The following is a 23,278-nucleotide window of genomic DNA, read 5'->3' as shown; positions in this document are numbered from 1 at the left end:
CCACTTGGGCATCGAGCTGATCGCCGTTTGAAGTTTGTGCGAGTTTTACACGGGTATCAGCTTGGCTATCAGGTCCCGCTTGAGGATTTCATTTTGCTGCATTTGCAGAAATTTCTACGTGAGGCAGTTCGGCCTACTCCTATGCAGAACCTGACTTGGCCACTACCATTCGCCAACTTGTTGACACTTGTGTTTGAGCTGAACCACATCCCTATTGCTGAGGATGAGGAGATTGATAGAGTGTATCCGACATTCGGCCAGCGGGAATGGCAGCACAGCATATCTCGCATCCCGCAGCCGATAGGTGCCCTTGTTGATGAGGCCCCGGACCCCGTACATGACCACCCAGCTCATCCTGTTCCCCCCGTGCCTCCCCAAGGGGACCCACTCTACATGACACGCGAGGAGTACTTACAGCTTTAGCACTCTGTCGATCAGGTCCACCGTACTCTTCGTGATCACCACCAGAGTCTCATGGAGTTGTGCACGGATTTTCAGGCTCATCGCGACTATTCTCAAGCGCGCTTCGATCAGCTACACGCCGACAACCTCGCCATCCAACAACAGGGTCAGGATAACGCCTTCGAGACGCGCGCTTTGATGCAAGCCTTGTTTGCCCAACATTTCCTACCACCACCACCACCGACTTCTCCGTAGTACCCGCCTGTATACTGCTTTGTCTCTTTTATTTTTCTTTTTATTTTCCTTTTTCTTTTTCGTTTTTTTTAACAAAAAAAAAAAAAAAAAAAAGAAAAGGAGTGAAGTGTGTATATGTTACTCTCTGCCTACCTGGATGTGCACCTACAATTCTGGTAATTTTCTCTTATTTCTCTTTACTTTTCCATTGAGGACAATGTCATATTCAAGTTGGGGGATGAGGGTTATATTTTATTTTGTGCATTCCTATTTGGCTCATAATTCATGCTTATACCTGTTTCACTTGACTGCATTACTTCACCTGATGTGACTTTTTGCTAGTAGGGTGATGACATTTGCATATGTTATTTGGAGATCATAGTAGACTTGTATGAAAATGATTTATTGGGTAGATACTTGCATGCCATGTTTGCACGAGGAGAGTTGTCTATGTTTGCGGTATTAGTACACTTGTCATGAGTATGCCTTAATTCACATGAGCACACTATCATAGCAGTGATCTTTTTATTATAATCCCTGGTGTACATCATTGATAATAGCTAGAGTTGCAGAAAAGAATAAATGAGGAGCCAAGATTCTTAAAAAAAAAAAAAAAAAAAAAAAAAAAAAAACACTTGACTAGTTTGAGTCTGTAGCCTTTTTAACTCGAGTTATTAAGCCCGTAGGGGTGTCTCTACACCTAATGCCCTAAAACCGTCTGGTTTGGGAGTCATTGGCCCAATGCTTATTACATGGGTTAATTAGAAAGCTTAAGGGACATGGACATTGCACAGTTAAGAAAAAATAAGAAGAATGACTTGTTCGGATTCGTAGCCTTTTCAACTCGAGTTATTAAGCCCGTAGGGGCGTCTTTACACCTAGTGCCCTAAAACCGTCTGGTTTGGGAGTCATTGGCCCAACGCTTGTTACATGGGTTGATTAGAAAGCTTAATGGATCAGGACATTGCACAGTCATTTAAAAAAAAAAAAAACAAACAACTTTTGAAAATCTTGGCTGCAACAGGTTAGTTTTTCTGTATATGATGGGTGTTATTATGAGTTACACTGAGCTATTATAGTGGATAGTTAACTAATATGGAGATTGCACTTTACACCGAGGGCACTCATGACTTGTCTACTAGCATGCACAAGTATAGGGAACTTTACTTTTGTATTAACTGAATTGTGGTTTTGACTCAATAGGTTCCTTCATGCTTGTCCACTGTGCCTTTAATGACTCATGATGTCTAAATATCACACTGTAGTGGCACATAAGTTGATTGTTAGGTGGAGTAGTGTGGTCATTTGTTATTGAGTATATATGAATATGTTAATGTTTGTGGGTATCATTTCTGGAAACCCTCACGAGACTTTACTCGTCCACCTGGGGTAACCTTGTGATTTAAAGGCTTGTTGCATATGCTAAATGCAACCGTTGTCCCACGAAAGAGGAAATAGATAGATTTTGTTTAATTTTATTTTATTTTACTTGCTTGAGGACTAACAAGTGGTAAGTTGGGGGATGTGATTAAGGCCGAAATGTACATCATTGAGGCCGTTAATTAGAATCTCTTAATTTCACTTGTTGGTCAAACTGTATATTTTATATGTGTTGAGTGTCAATCAGGTTGTACATCGTTGGAGCATAAAATGAGCAAAGAGACAGAATTTGGGTAAAGTTGACTTTCCCGCACGTGCGTTGACTTTTTCCGCACGTGCGTTGACTTTTTCTGGGAAAGTCAAACCGACGTTTTAAACCTGTTTGGACGAGATTGGAAGGATAAAAAGGCAAATAAAAGGCTGGATTAGGGCTGAAATTGTTTTAACCTAAAGGGAAAGGCTAGGGCTTGGAAAGGAAGAGAAACAAAAGCTCCAAGATGTCTCCCATGGTGGTTCCTTCTCCTTCTACCTCCTTCCACTCCTCCATGAGTGGCTAGTCTTCTTTTTCTAGGGTTTTGAAGAAACCCTAGCCATGTAATAGGTTTTTCTTTTTTGATTTTATATTATGTAAAGGTTTGAACCATTGTATGGTGTTTTAGAAATTCTTTATATATAATTTTCATTATCTTTTCAAATATTTAATTTTTTGTGATTGTTGAATATTATCCATACATGAGTTTTCTATTCCTTCACATTCAAGATATGAGATGAACCATGCTACGAGGAACGAGTCATATCACTACCCTAGTTTAGAGTGAACGATTCGTATTACTTGAGATGGTTCGTGCTCGTACATTAAATGTGATAATCTTCTTGTTAAATGCTTTGAGCTTGTAGTTGCGAAGCATTAATCCGTTCAAACCATAGCATAATTAATTTCAATTGGAAATCCTAATTATGTGGTTAGTGGTGAATTCTCTACCCTAGGATTTTTCCCCAATTTAGTAAATCCAATTTCATTTATTCTTGATAATTTAATTCATTAGTTTAATTTATTCGTTATTAAATTAGGTTATAAACAACCAATCTTTTTATCAAAATTAATTTAGGAATTTGACAATTAAATTAGTTTAATTTCACAATAGTCCCTGTGGATTGATACCTGGACTTGCCATTATTCTGATTGAATTTGGTATAATTTAGTATTTAATTTTGGTGTGTTCAACGACCCATCAAAATAGTTACCAAACAGGCTTGATGGTAAAAATGTCATAAAATTAATAAATAATTAAATAAGTTACCAACGTAAGAAATGACTTATCAAAAGATTCTTAGGCTATGTATGATTTGATTTTTAGAAAATTTTTTAAAAAATTAAAAATTAATTTGGTTAAGAAATAAAAAATAAAAAATAATTATCCAACCATACATAGCCTAAGAATTTATTCTTAGGCAGTGTACCACCAAACACATAATATTTTTTACTTTTTTATATTTTATTTCTTAACCAAATTAATTTTTTAATTTTTAAAATTTTTTTCTAAAAATCAAATCATACATAGCCTAAAGATCTTTTGATAAGTCATTTCTTATGTTGGTAACTTATTTAATTATTTGCTAATTTTACGACATTTTTACCATCAACCATTTCGTTTTCAGTTTTCAATTTATATTTACAAAAATTTTTAAAACTGTCATAAAAACTTGTTTGATAATTTTTTTAGTTTATAAAAGGTTGTCTCAGTTTGTAAATTTGAGAAAAAAACGTAAATTCAAAAAATGAACTTACGTTAATTTTTAAACAGAAATTTAAATACTAACAAAAAAAAAATTCAATTAATTTTTTTTCTAATTAATTTTTTTTTCAATTAATTTTTTTTCCAACTAATACTAACCGAGGGAGCAATTGATAATGCTACTTTAAACTTTAGGGAGAGAATTATAATTTCTAAAATATAAAGGATGTCAGTGTAATTTACCCAATGAAGACAAAATTAATATTTAAAAAAATTAAATTACTGAAGAAGAAATTTGTAATAAAACTTTAAATCTCGAAGGAAATGTAATTTTTTAAAAATAAAGAGAAAAATTATAATAAATATAAATCTTAACGACATCAGTGTAATTTACCCAAATTTTTATTGGTGAAGAAACATTAGTACCGACTTGGGAAAACAGTAGCGGGTGGTTCGTGGTGAGAGGAGAGAAAATGATTGCAGTCGTGTTGTCACTCGATAATTGTGCACAAATATTATCTATCATGAGTGACGTGCAAGCATTGTTCATAGTATAAGATTTAAAATTTGAATGCATGACACCATGCACCATCAATTTGGATAAAAAATTTAATGATTGCACTTTACATCCTACCATAAAAGGGTTCAAAAATGCTACGGGGCTCCATATTTTTGGACCGAACCCAAGGGAATAAAATTTAATTACCCAATTATCAATTATCAACTTTTTGATAATTTTCACTCCTCAACCCAGAAATATCAAATTGCTCCAAATCTACAAATTTTGTTAGGGAAAGAAAAACAAAAACAATTGAAAAATGTGACTATAAAACATACAGATCCAAATTTCTACACCTACAAATTTAGTTCATGACATTGAAATTCCCATTTTCCTAATGTAGCCGGGGAGACCGAGAGTGTAGTAGCATCTAACAAAATTCACTCAGTCCCTAGTGAACTTTTTGTACCTACATAGTATTATTTACACAGCTAAAACAACACCCATTTCACAGTTTACCATTTACTTTATGCTTGCGCAATCGTCGTCTCTTCCAAGATATTTGGATCCCACAAACACCCTCATTTCGCCTTTTTGGACCGCCGTTGTTTGAAGCAGCTTCAGATGGTTTTGTAGTTTTGTCATATACAATAATGTTGGTTACAATGGCATAGACTGTGACCTCACTTGTAGGAGTCGTAACGGTTTTTCTCTCAATAACCGCATTCCGGCCACAGCGTAGATCTTGGATGGCTCTATCTCTCAATTTCTGAAAGATGGCATCCTTGTCATATTTACGACATTCTACAGGGACCTGCAGAGTAATTAGAAACTAATGTTGTCAGTTTGGCAATCTAAGTCCAAACTGTAATCACATAATGACAATCATTTGACCAAGATATGTTTGGTTGAATTTTCAGAGTTTGTTTATTGATTTTTTTTTTTGGGGGGAAATTAAAAACTAATTTGATAAAAATAAACACCAAAAGCTTCAATACAAGCGGTAAATGAACCAACAAACAAATTGTAGAAACAAATTTCGTGCGGGAAGGTAATAGCACTACCCAAAAACTCTTTTGAGGGAGGTTCAGTTCAAATTGTTATTGGCGGTAACGGCCAGAAGTGATGGTTAACAAATAACAAAACGCATCACAAATCTGGTTCTGCATATTAGAACCAGAAAATTTTCAAGTTTTCATGAACAATCAGAAACATGGCATGCCATAGCAGCCAATAATTGACACAACAATCATATTATTTTTTGAAGGCAAACTTCATGCTCAATACATTTTGTGCTCAACAAATATTATATTTCTTATTCTTATTCTCCAATCAGCTTGATATTTTTCATGAATGATGGTCATCGGCTGGAGATTCAATTCAACTTAAAATTTATGTAAGTTGATCCTGAGCCTAAAGAGAAGAGACGTGGAGGGAGGGAATTAGTGGCAACAAAAAACTCACCTGAAAATCAACTGGAATCTTGATTTGGGTAGATGTACACCCACAACCTTCGCCAAAGTTGAGTTTCAAAATAATATGAAAAGGTTTAGCGGTCATCACCGTTCTCCTGATGTTATGAACAGAGAGTCGACTATAAGGACAGATAAATAAGAGGAAGAAAATGAAGAGAAGATGAATGTGTACATATAGCATATGTACATAAATAGTAATGATCTACATATTATTTCAGAATAATATTTTTTGTTGTATACTTTTGCATGGCAGAGAAGCATGGTTAAAACCTCAAATGTAAATTATTGGTCAAAATTCTACATGATTTTAATCAAATCAAGTACTTGACAAGTAGAAAGCTTACGGCTAGAATAACTCTTCATGAGCTTTCATATATATATGGAAATCATTTCTATGTTGCATCACTGCTCGAAATAGATAAACTGCTTAGAAACTATAACATTACACTTTACAGCACCGAAACGACTGAGATTACCTTTTTAGTTGAAGTGGTTGTTTATGTAGAAAAGCATCTTTCATGTTTTGCCCTTCTGAGAAGGAAACCTAGGATGCAAACACGGCAGAAGGGTTAGCCCAAGTCAACTTAATAGGTGCAGAAAGGGAAATAAATGATTAAGGGTACAAACTAACTTCCAACACCAGTACACCTTGCTTATATAATGTTAAGTACGCCTTTCTGCATAAGGGTTTTTTTTTTTTTTCCCCTTCCGTACTTTTTCAGGATTATGAATATAAGCATGTTTGTAGAAATAAATTCACCTCAATAGAGTGGATGAAGGGCAATGGAGCCTTTTTTCCATGCACACTAGCTACCCTGAGGGTCCAATTCACATATCTTTTATCTGTAGTAAAGGGAAAGGAATGTGAGAGTCATAAACCAAACTTTGGTTGTGTGCATCATGTGTTGGAGAGAGAATAAAAAGAAAAGGGCAACCATTTCTTACGCAAGTTAGATTTGTTGTAATGGAAAATGAAATCAGGAGAGAAAAAATACTTCAGATGAGGCAAATATCAATCATCACAAGAACGGAACGAATGGTATGCACTTAATTTGAAGAGCGGGAGATGGGTGTGGTATCAGCATATATATTAAAAAACAACTTTAAAAAAATAATAAAATAATAAAGAGAGATTGTCAAGGAAGTGATTTTCCTTCATTTTGTGGCATTTAGAGAATTTTGTTTCATAAAATACAGATCTTATGTGCACAGTGCACCAAAAGAAAACTAAACAAGGCATTTTTTAGAGTTCTTATCGTTCATTAAAGTAAACACAAGGAGCCTTAATGAATTGCAAAGAGGGTCAAGACTGATGTCCATGCCTTTAAGAGGAAGAGACCAGTGAGGACAGGGGTGTACCCATTTTGCTTTTATTGAATCTGAACTGTTGGGTAAGCAAATTGGAGTTTTGAGGGATTGTTAATCTAGATCCATATGAGTTACATGTGAGAGAGAGAGAGAGAGTGAGAAGAAGATGTTAGTTATCTAAATGGCAGGCCATGATAAAAATGATGGCATCATCTTCCCATGTAATGCTTGGATGTAATCTTAATTGTGTGTAAAATGATCATAAAACTCAACAAAACAAAGGCACAAATCCTGAGAAAGTTACCTAAACTCAAGCCCTGAGAAAAAATTATCTGCAGAAGATCGGTTCTAACAAATGGAGGAATCTGCAGATTGAGTTGGTCTATGACTCCTGCAATTACCTGTTCGTACTCAAATTAATGAACAACTCTAGGAAAGGCTAATGTAAATTTATATGCCTCATAATTAGCAAAATATGATTGAAGTATGCATAATAGACGAGAAATAATTTGTGTTCAAATTGAGAGAGACCACACTCTTCAAGTGAACATGAACTCATGAACTTCAAGCAAGGAAATTCTAAAATATCATACTATTACTATTTTAAAACAATATATCCAAGAAGATAACTTCTCCCATGTACTACAAAAAAGAAGAAAATATAATACCTTGTCTACGAGCCCATGGATCACCAAACTTGCTTTCTTGTCCTTTGGAGTTTTCTGTAAAATCAAGGAAAAAAAAAAAATTGACAAATGGAATACTGATGGGTTTTCATAAACATAAAACGTGAACACAAGTCTATCCCACCACTGCTGGAGGATCAGTAGAGCCTGTGGGGAAAGTTGCACCCCATTTGTTGACATGACCACGATAAATCAAAACATCTTTAACATGTATACTGTATATGATAAGGATACAGGTGATTAAGACATATGTTGGTTAGAGAGTGATCCACACATCTAATTGCTACCTTCATTCATTCTAGTTTGTTTTTTCAGAATTGGTATATGTTATAGTTTATGACCAAAGATGTTAACAGCCTTGTTTTGAGCTGGTACTACAAGGGCTTGAAATCCAAAGAAGAAATGTGTCCTGTGGAACTCCTCATCTCCACATTCTGGTAGTTCTTGAAAAAGAAAATAAATAAAAATTTGAAGTTTTTATGGAGTCAAATCATTTGTTTTTATGTTATAGCTGTATAGTTTCTGTTGCCTTTTGGCACTCTTCCATGTAAGACTCGTGATGAATCTTGGTCTTAGATTTCATAAAGCCTGAAATTACATTTTCTCATCCATGACGTATAAGACTCTGGATATGAGTTTCCTTGGAAAAATAAACTAGCCACAAGCAAAACTTATAAGATAATCCAACTTGTCAGCTGGTGTAGAACCTTGCTAAATTTTGATCTGTTGTCTCAACTTAGCAATGAAAATAGGAAATACCTGAAGATTCACGATTGCAATCTTTCCCCCGCCTCGGAGAGATTTTAGAGGCAAATTGCATGCAGGAGTGATCTGCAAACTGCAAAGAGTTGCTACTCTCATGATCATTGAAAATTTATAATATAGAGCACACAACCTGATATCAAGTTTTACTAAATTACTTCTAGAGGGAAAGCATAGCATGGTTTGCTGCAATCGTGATCTAAAGTGGTACCCAAATCCAGAAAGTTGTCCCTAGTTTTCCATTTCATAACATGGTTTGCAGCAATCATGTATTCTAGAATTCTCACAACAAAAAATAGGGTAAAAAGGGGTTTGGTATTTGCTAGACCCAACAGTTTCAACTTTCAAGAAGCACATGAATCATAAATCATGAATCAAATAGTGAAGCAAACTGTGAATCAAAAAATTCATAACTCATACTATCTCAAAATAGATTCATCCATAAACATACCAACAAGAGGAAATAATATTGCAATTACCTTGTCCCTAAACATAACACAACATCAGCCATTTTGCAGTGTTTCTCTGCCGGATTCATCTCCTTTGAGGGCAATGCATCCTGTACAGATAGAGAAATAAAGAGACTATTAACAATGTGTGCTCAGTGAAATAGAGATTCTAGATATCAGACCCCGGGTTTGTCAGCCTAATAGCTAAATGGTAAAGAACTAGGTCACACTATCATTTTTATTTTAAGGGGTTTAATGGACTCCTAGATGAATCAATTCTCATAGCCCAGCCCCCTGCATAGGCTACTAAACAATGCAATACTGCTTTTCACACAGTTGTGTGTCATGGTGGTACCATAAACATTATTCAACAGTTTCGATGTTTGAAAATTTCTTATTAGTCAAGCCAAAACAAATAAAAAATATTTATCAATCAATGGCCAATAATGCAATCAATCAACACAAGAAATTAGTACCTCCCAATCAAGAACTGTGTCCTTAAGCCTTGCACCACAAACAACATTAGAACAGCGTCGCGACGTCTCCTTCAGTCCAATAGTTTCCACCTCAAAATCCCGAAGATACCTTCACGGAATCAAATTTATAAACATACAATCTTTAATAGTGAAAAACAGAGTCAACTATATAACAATCTAGCAAGCATGTGAACTAGACACTGGACTTTAATAAATGAAAACCACTACAGAAAAGGAAAAAGAATCTGAAGAAGCTTCAGACATTATTTAAACAACATAGGCTGTAGATAAAGATTAAATCTTACTCGACTCCACAGGAAGGGCATACTTCCATGAAGGAGTTCCCATGTAGTTCGGAAAGTTTCTCCCTTGGTATTCCAGAACGAAGATGGAGGCCATCAATATTCTAGCATTGAAAAATAGTATGTATTAAGTAGTCAGCAAAACAGATATCTTCATTCTATTATAACTAGTTTGAAAATTACTGGGTTGAGTAAATTTGATAAGGGAAAAGTGACAGATGCTAAATTTTATCATCAGTACAAGAATCGTTCCTCATCTCAACATTTTTAGGTTATAATATTTGAGGGATTAACCCATACCAACCTTAATGATGAGCTATTCCTAGAAAAAGCTTGCATTTTCAAGAAGTCTAGAAAGGGAACAGTATAGAAAAGGACTAATTTCCCATCCCCCCACCACACAAAATCATGAACAAAAACTGTTTTTCCCCCAAGTATGAAACAAACCATCTTCAAGCCAAGTATTCTTAGAACTAGATGGATTGTGTTAAATAGTGAAGTGACTTTAGTCTTACCTGGCTAATAAGAAACTTTAGGATACCAGCTTTCTCTAGTGCAACCAAAGCCATATGAGTCATGCTCGGCATTGCACGGTGAAATGGCAATGATGCTTCAGGCAAGGCTTTGCCTTCCCGCTGCAAATCAAAAAAGAAAAGATTAAAGAAGCAGTTGAAGTATAATTAATTTGTTGGTTAAGTCATAAAATGATGCCAAGTTACATGTGAGAGCCTTTTGAGTTGAAAATTATAAACCAAGCCTGATACACCAATTGTAATTGGCATATCAGTGTGAAGAGAGTGGACAACAGTCTAAATGGTCCAAACAATAAGATATTTTTAGCCAAAATTTTTGTAAACACCCCTTTTGGCATTTTTTTTAATAAAAAAATTGGTAAATTGCTCAGTACAACTCTCCAATAAAAAATTCAAACAAAGGAGATATTGAGTGGCTAGACAAGGTATTGAGTTATCAAAAAATCAATTTTATCAAAGATAACACATTTTCTACATAGAAGTTTTCTCCCTTATCTCAAAGTCACACAATCATTTCGGCATGTCATCGAACAAGGCATTCACAAGTTCAGATGCAGAATCAAATTGCATTATATCAACCTGAAGTGTCCAAATACCCTTGGGCCCACGGAAGTCAGGTATACCACAAGAAGTTGATATTCCTGCTCCAGTGAACACCACTAGATGCTTACTCTGCCAGTAAAACCAAAGGAGAACATTTTTTATTAGTGCAGAATCAAACATGAATCCATATGCCAAAAGTGAGATGAATGAGTTGACGTTAGTTCAAACCTTCTGTATCATTATGGCGAGTTTTTCAATCTGCCATTGCAAAAGCCAAAACCCAGTGAGGGATGCAAAATCAACAAACATATTGCAAAATCTTAAATTATCAGTTTGCCAAACATAAAAATCCTAAGAAAGACCAAAGTAGACAAGTTCAGAAAATGGAATGCTGTATAGGTGTAGGAAGTAAGCATAGTAGGCACCCACTTGGATTAACTATTTCTGGATATCAAATTTCACACCTTCAAAATTGTATTCATAACTGCCAAAAACCATAGAAAGAGTACAATCATAGTTGGAACCAATGACTTTCACATCTTCAAAGGAACATTTTTATATTTTATCCCTCTCCTAACCAAGGAGTATATCCTTATTTATTGAGGAACGAACTCATTCACTCCTATCCCTCACAGCCAAATCTATAATCATAGAGATGATCCATGTACTTCTCCAATGATTAGATCTCCCAATCTTTGATCCCCTAAAAGAAAGGTAGATATACTCTCCTTCAGAAAAGTTTCTCTGAAATTAATCAATTGTTCACCTATGCTCTGTTGTGTTTGCTGGCACTTGGCAGTCCCCTAAATGCAAATATCAAACTTGCATGGACCTAGGGCATCTCTGGAGCATAAATGGCTAGCTAACTCTAGTCCATTTGAAATGTTACTCACAGCATGGATCAAGATGTTAGTGAAAACAGGAAGTGGTACACACCACACTGCTTGCCTCAAAACATGGCATAATGGGTGTAAACTTATATAGCCTATGCATATGTCTTAATCTAGAGTTATTATGTGACAATGCATGTTCAAAAGCACCAATGCAAAACTGATTTTCAATTCATCGTATTTGTTGCTACTCATTATATTTTATACTACCTTGACGAAAAGGCAAATAAGGGTTGAAATCTGAGAAATCTTCAAGTTGTCAGATGTAGTGCACTGGAACAAAGCTATGAAGCACGGACACCTCTTCAGAGGTGATGTACAAGTGTCGGACACGGACACGTGCCAGACACGTTGGGACATGCTATAGACACGCTGGAGACACCTTGGGGATCATTAATTTTTTACTAAATAAGGTTGATAAATTTAATAAAATTCAGTATTAGGCATAAAATGAATATTAAAATTTAAAAATATGACATATAATAAATATATAAAATTTTATGTTTAGCACGTGTCTCCAACGTGTCGTGTCACGTGTCTATGCTTCTTAGGAACAAAGTGTACCATGTCTTGGATCGCATTGATTCTAACCGTGGGTCACAAACGCCTAAGTGAATTTTGATAAATCTAGCAATATATGATTACCTTGAGCAAAATTTTAAACTATATAATAACATTATGCCCTAAAATTTGGGAATAAGAAGGCCCAAATAAACACTTCAGTAAAGAAGATTTCAGGTACAATTTTTTTCTTTCACACCAAATGCATTAATAGAATCATTATAATGAATAACTTTATATCAAGCAAAAAATAGAACCCACAAAAAATAATAATAATAATAAAATAAAATTGCTAATTTGAGGAGCTACATCCCTGAGATGACATAAAAGTTTGGGTTCATTGAATTGAAGCATTCCGTGCAGAGATAATAGTCATTCACATTGCACGTCTATTGTGCTTATGAAAAATTCAATGCATGTTTTTGTATCACAATCAAATTTCCCAATTCTACTCGATCCATTCTGAATTCGATTTGATCCATTCCCAATTCGACAACTACATCTATTATCATATCATCGAATTCGCCATCTGAACCAACAATTAACTTCTCATACTCCACGAACCATATCAACATCTATGCAATCGATTCGGCTACATTTTGATTTGTTTTAGGGTAAAACCCCATAATGCAAGTTTATGATCCCCAAATATTGACTTCAACACCAATTGAACTTCAAACACTTCACTGTTAAGGAACAATTGAAATTCACAACTAGGGTGAATAAAAAATGTCAATACCCAGATGTCAGATCTCATCAAAGAACAAAACAAGACAGTTTAGAGATTCAAACAAATTTCCACGGTAGAGTATTGAACATACTTCATCAACAGTTTTAAGCACAAAACAAAACCTAAGCAACTATTGTTAGTGTTGCTATTTCAGAAGATCATCAAACTATAATGAGAAGTGTTGAAAACAAGAAAATCATATTAAGAAAAATGCAAATAAACGAAGGGAATGAGAAAGAAAAATCATACCTTTTCTTGCAAAACACGAGGTGGGTCGAAAATCTCAGACATTCCAACCTTGCCCACATCCTCTATGTAAGAGAGCTTCTCTGCGTAACCCAGAGACATGGTTGCTTCGCTTTGTGACTCCTCCCCTGCTCTCTCACTCTCTACAAAGTTGATCAAAAAATAAAAGAGAGACAGGGGAGGCTCTCTCTGTCCCCCTTTTGCTTTGTAGTTATGAGTATTTTGCTCTTTTGGAAGACACCCCCCAAAAGCCAAAATAGGCACCTAAACAGAAAAGAATTCTCACTATATGTGAATTTACATTAATGCCCATCTAAGAAGCACAACACTTGTGAGAATGTGAAGTATCCTTAACATGCCCGTATCAAACATCGACACTCGTTAAACACTTTTTGACACGTGTCCGACACTTTTAAAGCATATTCTATTTTTTAATGAATTTTTTAGATTCGAACATTTTTTAGACACTTATGTCCATTACTTAAACACATATGTCCACCGATTAGAACATCAAACTAATTATAAATTTAAATTAAGTAATTTAAGATAAAATTATAAAATGAAAAATAATATAAAATTATAAAATATGTGTTATACTATATTTTTTATTATCATAAAATGTTATATTTATATATATGACATATAATAAATATATTTGGTGCGTGTTCCTCATTTGTCGTGTTCGTATCGTATGCGTGTCGCGCCGCATATCCGTGTTTCTTAGATACCCATACTATTCTGTTCGGCTTCATCCTTGATGTACCGTGATACCCATAATTAATATCAATGAGACAAAAAAAAATTAGAAGATACATACAGACAAAAATTAAGATTATATCTACACTAGTAACGGTTCTACTTTAACAAGCAAAATATATGGAGATATATGTACAGAAGAAAGTTAGGATTACATCTATAATCACAATGATTCTACTTTGATGAAAAAAAAGAAAAAAAAGAAAAAGAAAAAAGAAAAATTAGAGATGTAGAGATAGCCCTCATTTAATTATATATATCCATTATTAGATAACATGTCATAAATACGAAAATATTTTAAAAAAAATTTACTCTAAATTGTGATAATTATATGATTATTGTGATTATACTATGACAAGCAAATGTTACACAAGAGAGATACATAAATAGTAGCCCCCTCAACTACAAGTATGAAAACACTAAAAATATATTTAGTCCAAATTAAGGAATCAGATCGCAAGTTGAATTCATTATCAAATAGATAGTGTTGAGTAATTGTCAAGATTCATGCAATCCCAACAAGGATTACAAAACCGTGAAGTTAGGATTTTAGGTCTGAAGTTGAATTCACTATCAAATAGTCAACATTGAATAATTGTTAAGATTCAAACAATCCCAACACGGATTACAAACATCGTAAAACTAGATTTGAAATGTCTTTGTATGACTTTTGTCTTTAACACTTGTAGCTATCAAATTCTAATAGAATTAAGTGTAAAATTATATTAATAATGCTATAAATTTCTAGAAATTTACATAGAAATATCAGTGTGTAGTTTAAATTTATTTTGCACATATAGTCCATAATATACAAATTGAATCTTAACTAGAATTTTTTATTTTGATTAAAATTCTTGACAAATTTTTTTTAGATGGATATCTGTTATTAAATTATATTGAAAATATGATCAAAACATAGTAGCTTGGGGAGGAGTAAGGATTGCATAATCCCATAGGAATGTATGATAATTAAGATAGAAAAAAAGCTCATGTATAAATTAGCTATAAATAATTCAGGTTGGGACAGCCTAAGTCGTTTGTTTTTTTGCTACTCTATACTATGAGTGTGTGCCCACTTGGGGAGCAGTTGGTGAAGAGTAGACAGGGCCACATATCATTACCATTCTTCAAATCTATGTCTTTGAATTAGACTACAAAATTCTAGTCAACCTTCAAATTATCATGGGCAAAAATTATATGGGTTGAAAAATGGCTTTTATATAATCTTATTTTTTTGTAAACTTGGAGTATTAATTAAAGTGGGATCCAAACGTTATTTTTAGCGTTTTTAATTGGGTTCATGTTTAATGTCGCGTAGTGAATAAATTCATGTATTTAGTTGCTCAAAACCATTTCCGGATAAATGAGAATTCAACACACATTTTCGGGTTCGTGGAACTAGTTTTTGGTGGGTTTCTTACACATTTGTGAAATGTGGCATTGGAAAAGCTTGAGGTTTTGAATGGGTTTATATACCTTAGCTTGAGATACTTGGGATGGGCCCCAAGGGGTACCCAAGTTTATGAAATAGTGAAGTTATGGGTGAAGTGTGCTAGACCCATTGGATCCAAAATTAAAACCACGCGCGCCGTCTGCTAGGAATGGGCGTGGTGTGAGGTTGGGTTGGACTTGTCCAGACCAATACTTATCTTTTTTGAGCCAAAGGCATTTGTAATTTATTGATTCATTTTTTATTTTGTTTACAAAATTCAAAATAAATTGGTCCAGAGTTTTTCCTTCACCTAAACTGATCCCTAACAGGTTCGGGCCCACTCGAACAGGTTCAAAGGGTTTAAAACAAGTTCAACTCGAATTGAAACTGTCCAAACATATTCAAATCTGCCTAGTGCCTATTCAATCTGTCCGAACAGGTTTTATACCTATTCGGAAAAGCCACAAATTCTCTTATTTAAGGCTTGCCATCTAGCAATTCTTAGATCAGATTTTTTCCATAAAATTTTTGCCCTTCTCCTTCTATTCTTCTTCTTTCTTTCTGCATCTTTTCTGCATTTATATTTTAGGAAGAAAAAGAGAGAGTTACAATAGAGTTGGTTCGCCAAGCTTAAATTTGTAATGCTGCAAATTTAAGTGTTAGTCGTTGCATCTTTGGGAAGTAGACGCCGGTAAAAATCAAAGCACCAGAGCGAGGGCGAAATCTACTTTAAGGAAATTGTGTCCAACACAAGCCTCGACATTATTTTTTGTAAGCTTTTAAATCGGGAATAATTTATATAATTATTTTTCCTGAATTATTTTATTTTATTGTTTATTTAATTTATACATTTAATTTACACACACACACCTTTGTGGGTATAACAATCTTAAAGTAGACTTCTTCTTATTTTTATTTATTTCTGCGATAGACAGACAAATATTTTGTTTCGAGAAATTAAATAGTAGTGCTATACTATTTAATTTCTTAAATAGTAGTAACATATTGTTTAATGATTTCTTTGATAACATAGTAGTAATATACTGTTTATCATTAAAATTTTATTACAAAATATTATTCTGTTTATTTTGTGTGTAATTTTTTTTTTTGTATAAATTTGTGATTGGTGTATTATTTTTATTTCGTCAGAATTATGACAATTGAATTTGATAGTACTGAGACTGTTATTACTCGAACCTCCACACATGTTGTGCCAGTGATGACTCCGGCAATACTGGTAAATCATGAGGACAAGTCAGAAAAATTCAATGGAAATGATTTCAAAAGATGGCAACAAAAAATGATGTTTTATCTTACGACATTGAATTTGGCTCGCTTCACTCATAAAAAAGCCCTGGCACCGAACGAGAGAGAGATTGACCGGCAAGTGGTAGCCGCAGTCGATATATGGAAATATGGTGATTTTCTGTGCCGGAGTTATATCCTCAATGGGTTAGACAATACACTGTACAATGTGTATAGTGTCAAAAGCACTGCTAAAGAACTGTGGGAATCACTTGATCATAAATATAAGACAGAGGACGTCGGTACAAGGAAATTTGTTGTTGGCCGTTTTCTGGATTTTAAAGTGATGGATTCCAAGACGGTTATTAGCGAAGTTCAAAATCTCCAATTAATTCTTCATGACATACATACGGAATGGATGGTTCTCAGTGAATCTTTTCAGGTTGCGGCAATTATTGAAAAATTGCCACCATCCTAGAAAGAAATCAAGAATTATCTAAAGCATAAGCGTAAGGAGATGAAATTAGAGGAACTGATAGTGCGGCTCCAAATTTAGGAGGACAACCATGGTTCCGACAAGAAGTCAGGAAACCATGTCATGCAGGCTAAAGCAAATGTTGTGGAACATGGACAAGGGTCAAAGCTCAACAACAAGAAGCGGAAGCATGATGGCAATGGTCCCAAACAATGATCTACTAATAAGATCAACAAAGGGATCAACAACGGGTTCAATAAGAGGTTCAAAGGCAAGTGTTTTGTGTGCGGCAAAGATGGACATCGTGCTACGGATTGTCACGTTCGCAAGGATGAAGAAAATTCGAGCAAAAAGCTAGCACAAACCAACATAGCCTAGGATTTTTATCTTTCCGATGGAGTGGCAGACATCAGTCTTGCTGCAGTAGTCTCTGAAGCAAGCTTGGTGGGCAATCCCAAGGAGTGGCGGGTGGATGCTAGAGCAACCCGCCATATTTGTACAGATAAGAAGATGTTCACAACCTACAAAGTGGTGGAAAATGGGGAACAATTTTTTATAGGAAACTCCTCCACTTCAATTGTAGAAGGACAATGAAAGATTGTGCTAAAAATAACCTCAGGAAAAGAACTCACTCTTAACAATGTACTCCATGTGCCAGAAATTCGTAAGAATTTGATTTCTGGCTCATTGTTGATCAAGAATGGGTTTAAATTAGTCTTTGAATCTGATAAAGTTGTACTCTCCACGAGTGCAATGTATGTAGAGCGAGGTTACATGAGTGATAGGCTTTTTAAGCTCAATGTAATAACTGTTGTACCTAATTTGGCTTTTAATAATAAAAACACATCTTCTGTTTATATTGCTGAGTCTTATTTTTTATGGCATGGTAGATTAGGACATGTTAATTTTAATTCTTTGCGTAGATTTATTGCTTTAGAATGTTTACCAAACTTAGAATTTGATCGTAATCATAAATGTGAGATTTGTGTTGAGGCAAAACTCACTAAAGTATCATTTAACAAAGTTGAAAAAAGTATTGAACCTCTAAGTTTAAATCACATAGATATCTATGATTTAAAATTTGTTCAAACTAGAAGAGGTAAGAAGTACTTTATTACTTTTATTGATGATTGCACTCGAAATTACTATGTTTACTTATTGAGAAGTAAAGATGAAGCCGTAGAAGTTTTTAGGCAATATAAACTTGAGGTTGAAAATCAACTTGGCAAAACTATTAAGATAGTGAAGAGTGACAAATGTGGTGAGTATGATGCACCATTTGAAGAATTTTGTTCTGAACATGGTATCATTCACGAAACCACTGCACCCTATTCTCCTCAGTCAAATGGAGTTGTTGAAAGAAAAAATCGAACTCTTAAAGAGATGATGAATGCCATGTCGATTAGTTCAGGGTTACCTCAAAACTTGTGGGGGAAAGCGGTTTTGTTTGCTAACTTTATTCTGAACAAGGTGTCCCACAAGAAACTCAATCAAACACCTTATGAATTATGAAAAGGTCAATGACCTACCTACAATTACCTCAAAGTGTGGGGGTGTTTGGCCAAGGTGGCAGTCCCTAGTCTCAAAACGACTAAGATAGGACCAAAGATCGTTGATTTTGTGTTTATTGGTTATGCCAATAATAGTAGTGCATATAGATTTTTAGTTCATAGATCTGAAAATTCAGATATGCGTGTAAACACTATTATTGAGTCAAGAAATGCATCGTTTTTTGAACATATTTTTCCTAGTAAGGAAACTGAAGAGAAAAGTTCAAATAAAAGAACTTTTGATACTGCTATTGGTAACAATGAAAACCAAAATGATAATAAATCCGATGAACCTAGACGTAGCAAGAGGGTTGGGATCTCTAAATCATTTGGTCTAGATTTCCTGACATACCTATTAGAAAATGAGCCTCAAAACCTCAAGGAAGCAATGTTAAGGCCTGAAGTTCCATTGTAAAGAGAGGTTGTAAATAGTGAAATTGAATCAATACTGCAAAATCATACTTGGGAACTGGTGGATCTTCCACCAAGATGTAAACCTCTTGGATATAAGTGGATATTCAAGAGAAAAATGAAAGCAGATGGTTCAATAGATAAATACAAGGCTAGGCTTGTTGTTAAAGGATACAGGCAGAAGGAAGGCCTTGACTATTTTGACACTTATTCACCACTGATAAGAATAGCATCCATTCGCATGTTGATTGCGATTGCAGCTTTGTATAATTTGAAAATACATCAAATGGATGTTAAAATAGCTTTTTTGAATGGCGAGTTTGATGAGGAAATCTATATGGAACAACCAGAAGGGTTTCAAGTTCCCGACCAAGAGAAAAAAGTTTGTAAACTTGTCAAATCTCTTTATAGATTAAAACAAGCTTCGAAACAATGGCATGAAAAATTTGATCACGCTATGCTTTTGGGTGGTTTTAAGATAAACGAATGTGACAAATGCGTCTATGTTAAAAATACAGACAAAGGCTATGTCATAGTTTGTTTTTATGTGGATGGCATGCTCATTATTGAAAGCAATAATGACATGATTAAATCCATAAAGAAAATGTTGAACAAAAAGTTTGACACGAAAAATCTGGGAGTAGCAGATGTAATTCTAGGAATAACCATTACTAGAACATTTGAAGGATATGCTTTATCTCAGTCTCACTATGTTGAGAAGATTCTGGAGAAATTTGGAAAGCATGACGACCGTCCTGCTAAAACACCTGTTGACATTAGTCTTCATTTGTCAAAAACTACAAGTGCAAGCATATCACAATTAGAGTACTCTCAAATAATTGGAAGCTTGATGTACTTAATGAATTGCACTAGGCCAAATTTAGCCTATGCTGTAAGCAAATTGAGTAGGTACACAAATAATCCAGAGTCTAATCATTAGAAAGCGATAATTAGGGTACTTAGGTATCTAAGACATACCCAGAATTATGGCTTATATCATACCAAATATTCAGCAATACTCGAGAGGTACAGCGATGCAAATTGAATATCGGATACTAAAGATTCAAAATCCACTAGTGAATATGTCCTTACCTTGGGAGGTGTTGCAGTCTCTTGGAAATCCTCCAAGCAGACATACATAGCAAGGTCGACAATGGAATCTAAGTTTATCGCATTAAATAAAACAGAAGAAGAAGCAAAATGGCTTCGTAATTTCTTAGAAGACATTCCAATATGGCCTAAAACTGTGCCAACTATATGCATACATTGTGATAGTGAAGCAGCAACAGGACGGGCACAGAATCATATATATAACAGTAAGTCTCGACACAATCGTCAAAGACATAATACATTTAGACATTTGCTCTCACGTGGAATAATTTCCATAGAATATGTAAAGTTAAAGGAGAATATTGCGGATTTATTACTAAACGGCTAGCCAGAGAGCAAGTGTACCATTTATTGAGGGGAATGAAATTAAAGCCTATTAATTAAAAGTCGCCATAATGGCAACCCAACCTAGTTGATTAGAGATCCCAAGATCTAGGTTCAAAGGGACAACTGAATTATAGATGACTTCATGTATCACTAAAGAGGTTTACTCCTACCCATTTATATGGTAAGAAGAGTGATACCTGCAGTGTTAGTAGGATAAACTTTGTTTTTAATGATTCTTATAGCTTGGACATCCAAGTGGGGTATAGCAAGATACTCTTAATAAGAAGTCATCTATATGAGTGTGAACTGGGCCAGTTCTGTAAGAATTGAGAAGGTTAAATTCTTTAGAGCACTCATGAATTACCAGGCGTCGTTCAGGGCCAAAATGAACACAACCGTAAGAACCAAACTGTGTTTGCAAATACACTATGTGTTGTCTATTGTCTTGGCTTACACAAACAGTTGAAGAGTTCAAGGTATTGCGTCCACCAGTTAGCTAGTAAGTTCGATAAGCTTTCACTATAGGAGGTTCAAAGCAAAAAACTATATATCTCGATGTGGTGTATCTTCTTAATGTACTCTTTCTTTGTCTGCATCTTGTTGCATGTTCGTAATCATGAATTCCATTCATGTGAGGGATTGTTGGAAAATGGCTTTTGTATAACCTTATTTTTTGCTAACTTTGAGTATTAATTAAGGTGGGACCCAAGTGTTATTTTTAACATTTCTAATTGGGTTCATGTTTCATACCGTGTAGTGAATAAATTCATGTATTTGGTTGCTCAAAATCATTTCCGGATGAATGAGAATTCAACGCGCGTTTTCGGGTTCGTGGAACTAGTTTTTGGTGGATTTCCTACACATTTGTAAAGTGTGCTTATCCCACATTGGAAAGGCTTGAGGTTTTAAATGGGTTTATATACATTCACTTGGGATACTCAGAATGGGCCCCAAGGGGTACCCAAGTTTGTGGAAGGGTGAGGTTATGGGTGAAGTGGGCTAGACCCATTGGACCCAAAATTAAAACCACGCGCGCCGTCCGTCCGGTTGGGCTGGGACTGGGCGCGGTGTGAGGTTGGTTGGGCTTGTCTGATCTAATACTTATCTTTTTGGACCAAAAATATTTGTAATTTATTTATTCATTTTTTATTTTGTTTACAAAATTCAAAATAAATTGGTCCAGAATTTTTCCTTCACCCAAACTGATCCCTAACGGGTTCAGACCCACCCGAACAGGTTCGAAGGTTCAAAACAAGTTCAATCCGAATTGAATCTATCCAAACATATTCAAATCTGCCTGGTGCTTATTCAATCTGTTTGAACAGGTTTTATACCTGTTTGGAAAAGCCACAAATTCTCTTATTTAAGGCTTGCCATCCAGCAATTCTTAGATCAGATTTTTTCCATAAAATTTCCGCCCTTCTCTTTCTGTTCTTCTTCTGTCTTTCTGCATCTTTTCTGCATTTATATTTTAAAAAGAAAAAGAGAGAGTTACAACAGAGTTGGTTCGCCAGGCTTAAATTTGTAGTGCTGCTAATTTAAGTATTAGTTGTTGCATCTTGGGAAGTAGACACCAGTAAAACTCGAAGTACCGGAACGAGGGTAAAATCTACTTTAAGGCGATTGTGTCCAACATACAAGTCTCGACATTATTTTTTGTAAGCTTTTAAATCGAGAAATAATTTATATAATTATTATTCCTGAATTATTTTATTTTATTGTTTATTTAATTTATACATTTAATTTACACACACCTTTGTGGGTATAACAATATGTACTCCAAATTTTTAAAAAAAAAAATACGTGTGTGATGTAGAGTTGAATTTGGTGTGATATGAATTATAATCAAAAATAAATTTTATTTGTGCATTTTATTTTTTAGATATTTTTTGAGATATTTTTTTAAGTGCACAATATTATTATATAGAAAGATAGTAAAGTGGTGTAAAAGCCATGGAAGCAGAAGGAAACGATTATTGCTGGGAATATGATTGGTTTGGACTTTAGATGTCCACAAAGTTCAAGTAAGTTATATGATTATGGTGAACACGTTTTGACATTAGTGTACACACAGGATAATTTTTCATGCTTCAAAATGTGAAAAACAACTAGAAATAAAAAAATAAAATTTAGAAAAACAGATTTCAATTCAGACTAATAAATCAAACTAAACTAGGACAGGAGACATCAAGCACTAGCCCACTTTGCATTACATCTCTATTATGTGCACAAAATTGACATAATCTTTCAATACGAGGGGAGATTTGCACAATGTATAATTTTGTAATCGAATTATGTATCCTTAAAACTTTTTATTATTAGTATATGTGAGAAGAAAATATTATAAGTCCTAAATTTTCTACTAAATAAATGATCAAATATCTCACGTGAGTGTGGGATCCACAATGTGAGACATTTAATTATTTATTTAGAAAAAATGTTTGGGACCCGCCCACCACTCCCACAGTGATGTGGACTAATGATGTGTTTGTATTTTTATTTTTTTTCTCTTTCTTACTTTAACCAATCACAAGTGAGTGGGGTTATGGGGGTGATGTTTTGTGGAGATCTAAATCATTACTATTTATTTAGTAAAAAATTTAGTATCCCTAACATTATTCTATGGGTTAGCCTAGGATAAGATTTATAAAGTATATAAATGTATGTTTCACCTTTGGTGGAGCCCATTCCAGACTCTATTTCATGATTAAAATTGTTTATTTAATAAGATTTGTTGGGCAAATCATTCAAAATAAAAAA

General features: G+C 34.5%; 1 protein-coding gene across 3 annotated transcripts; it reads right to left on the bottom strand.

The window, feature by feature from the left end:
- Nucleotides 1–4,516: 4,516 nt before the first annotated feature.
- LOC145797535 (NAD-dependent protein deacetylase SRT1-like) lies at nt 4,517–13,491 on the bottom strand. Of its 3 annotated transcripts, none has more exons than XM_082884851.1 (14): nt 13,216–13,491; nt 11,014–11,043; nt 10,822–10,914; nt 10,225–10,344; nt 9,713–9,813; nt 9,408–9,516; nt 8,962–9,041; nt 8,480–8,558; nt 7,703–7,756; nt 7,339–7,435; nt 6,487–6,569; nt 6,203–6,270; nt 5,716–5,821; nt 4,517–5,065 (listed from the first exon to the last, which is right to left on the bottom strand). In XM_082884851.1, the coding sequence occupies exons 1-14, from the start codon at nt 13,312–13,314 to the stop codon at nt 4,760–4,762; spliced, it is 1,425 nt and encodes a 474-aa protein (XP_082740977.1). In that variant the 5' UTR covers nt 13,315–13,491; the 3' UTR covers nt 4,517–4,759. The 3 variants fall into 3 exon arrangements, with proteins under 3 accessions (XP_082740977.1, XP_082740978.1, XP_082740979.1); XM_082884852.1 differs by having other exon boundaries at nt 11,014–11,269; nt 13,216–13,456; XM_082884853.1 differs by lacking the exons at nt 10,822–10,914; nt 11,014–11,043 and having other exon boundaries at nt 13,216–13,487.
- Nucleotides 13,492–23,278: the final 9,787 nt, after the last annotated feature.

The sequence above is a fragment of the Camellia sinensis genome, chromosome 8 (genome assembly GCF_055761805.1).
Source record: "Camellia sinensis isolate YWXY chromosome 8, ASM5576180v1, whole genome shotgun sequence".
Lineage (NCBI taxonomy): Eukaryota > Viridiplantae > Streptophyta > Magnoliopsida > Ericales > Theaceae > Camellia > Camellia sinensis.
The sequence above is the reverse complement of the archived record's forward strand: the minus strand, read 5'-3'. Positions and strand labels throughout refer to the sequence as shown.

What these genes read in the sequence shown, in the direction of transcription:
- LOC145797535 (XM_082884851.1), bottom strand. Translation starts at nt 13,314, where the DNA reads ATGTCTCTGGGTTACGCAGAGAAGCTCTCTTACATAGAGGATGTGGGC. An exon ending in CTCGTGTTTTGCAAGAAAAG is followed by an intron (nt 11,044 to 13,215) that starts GTATGATTTTTC and finishes TTGCAATGGCAG; the next exon opens with ATTGAAAAACTCGCCATAAT. An exon ending in TCCATGGGCTCGTAGACAAG is followed by an intron (nt 7,436 to 7,702) that starts GTATTATATTTT and finishes GAGTACGAACAG; the next exon opens with GTAATTGCAGGAGTCATAGA.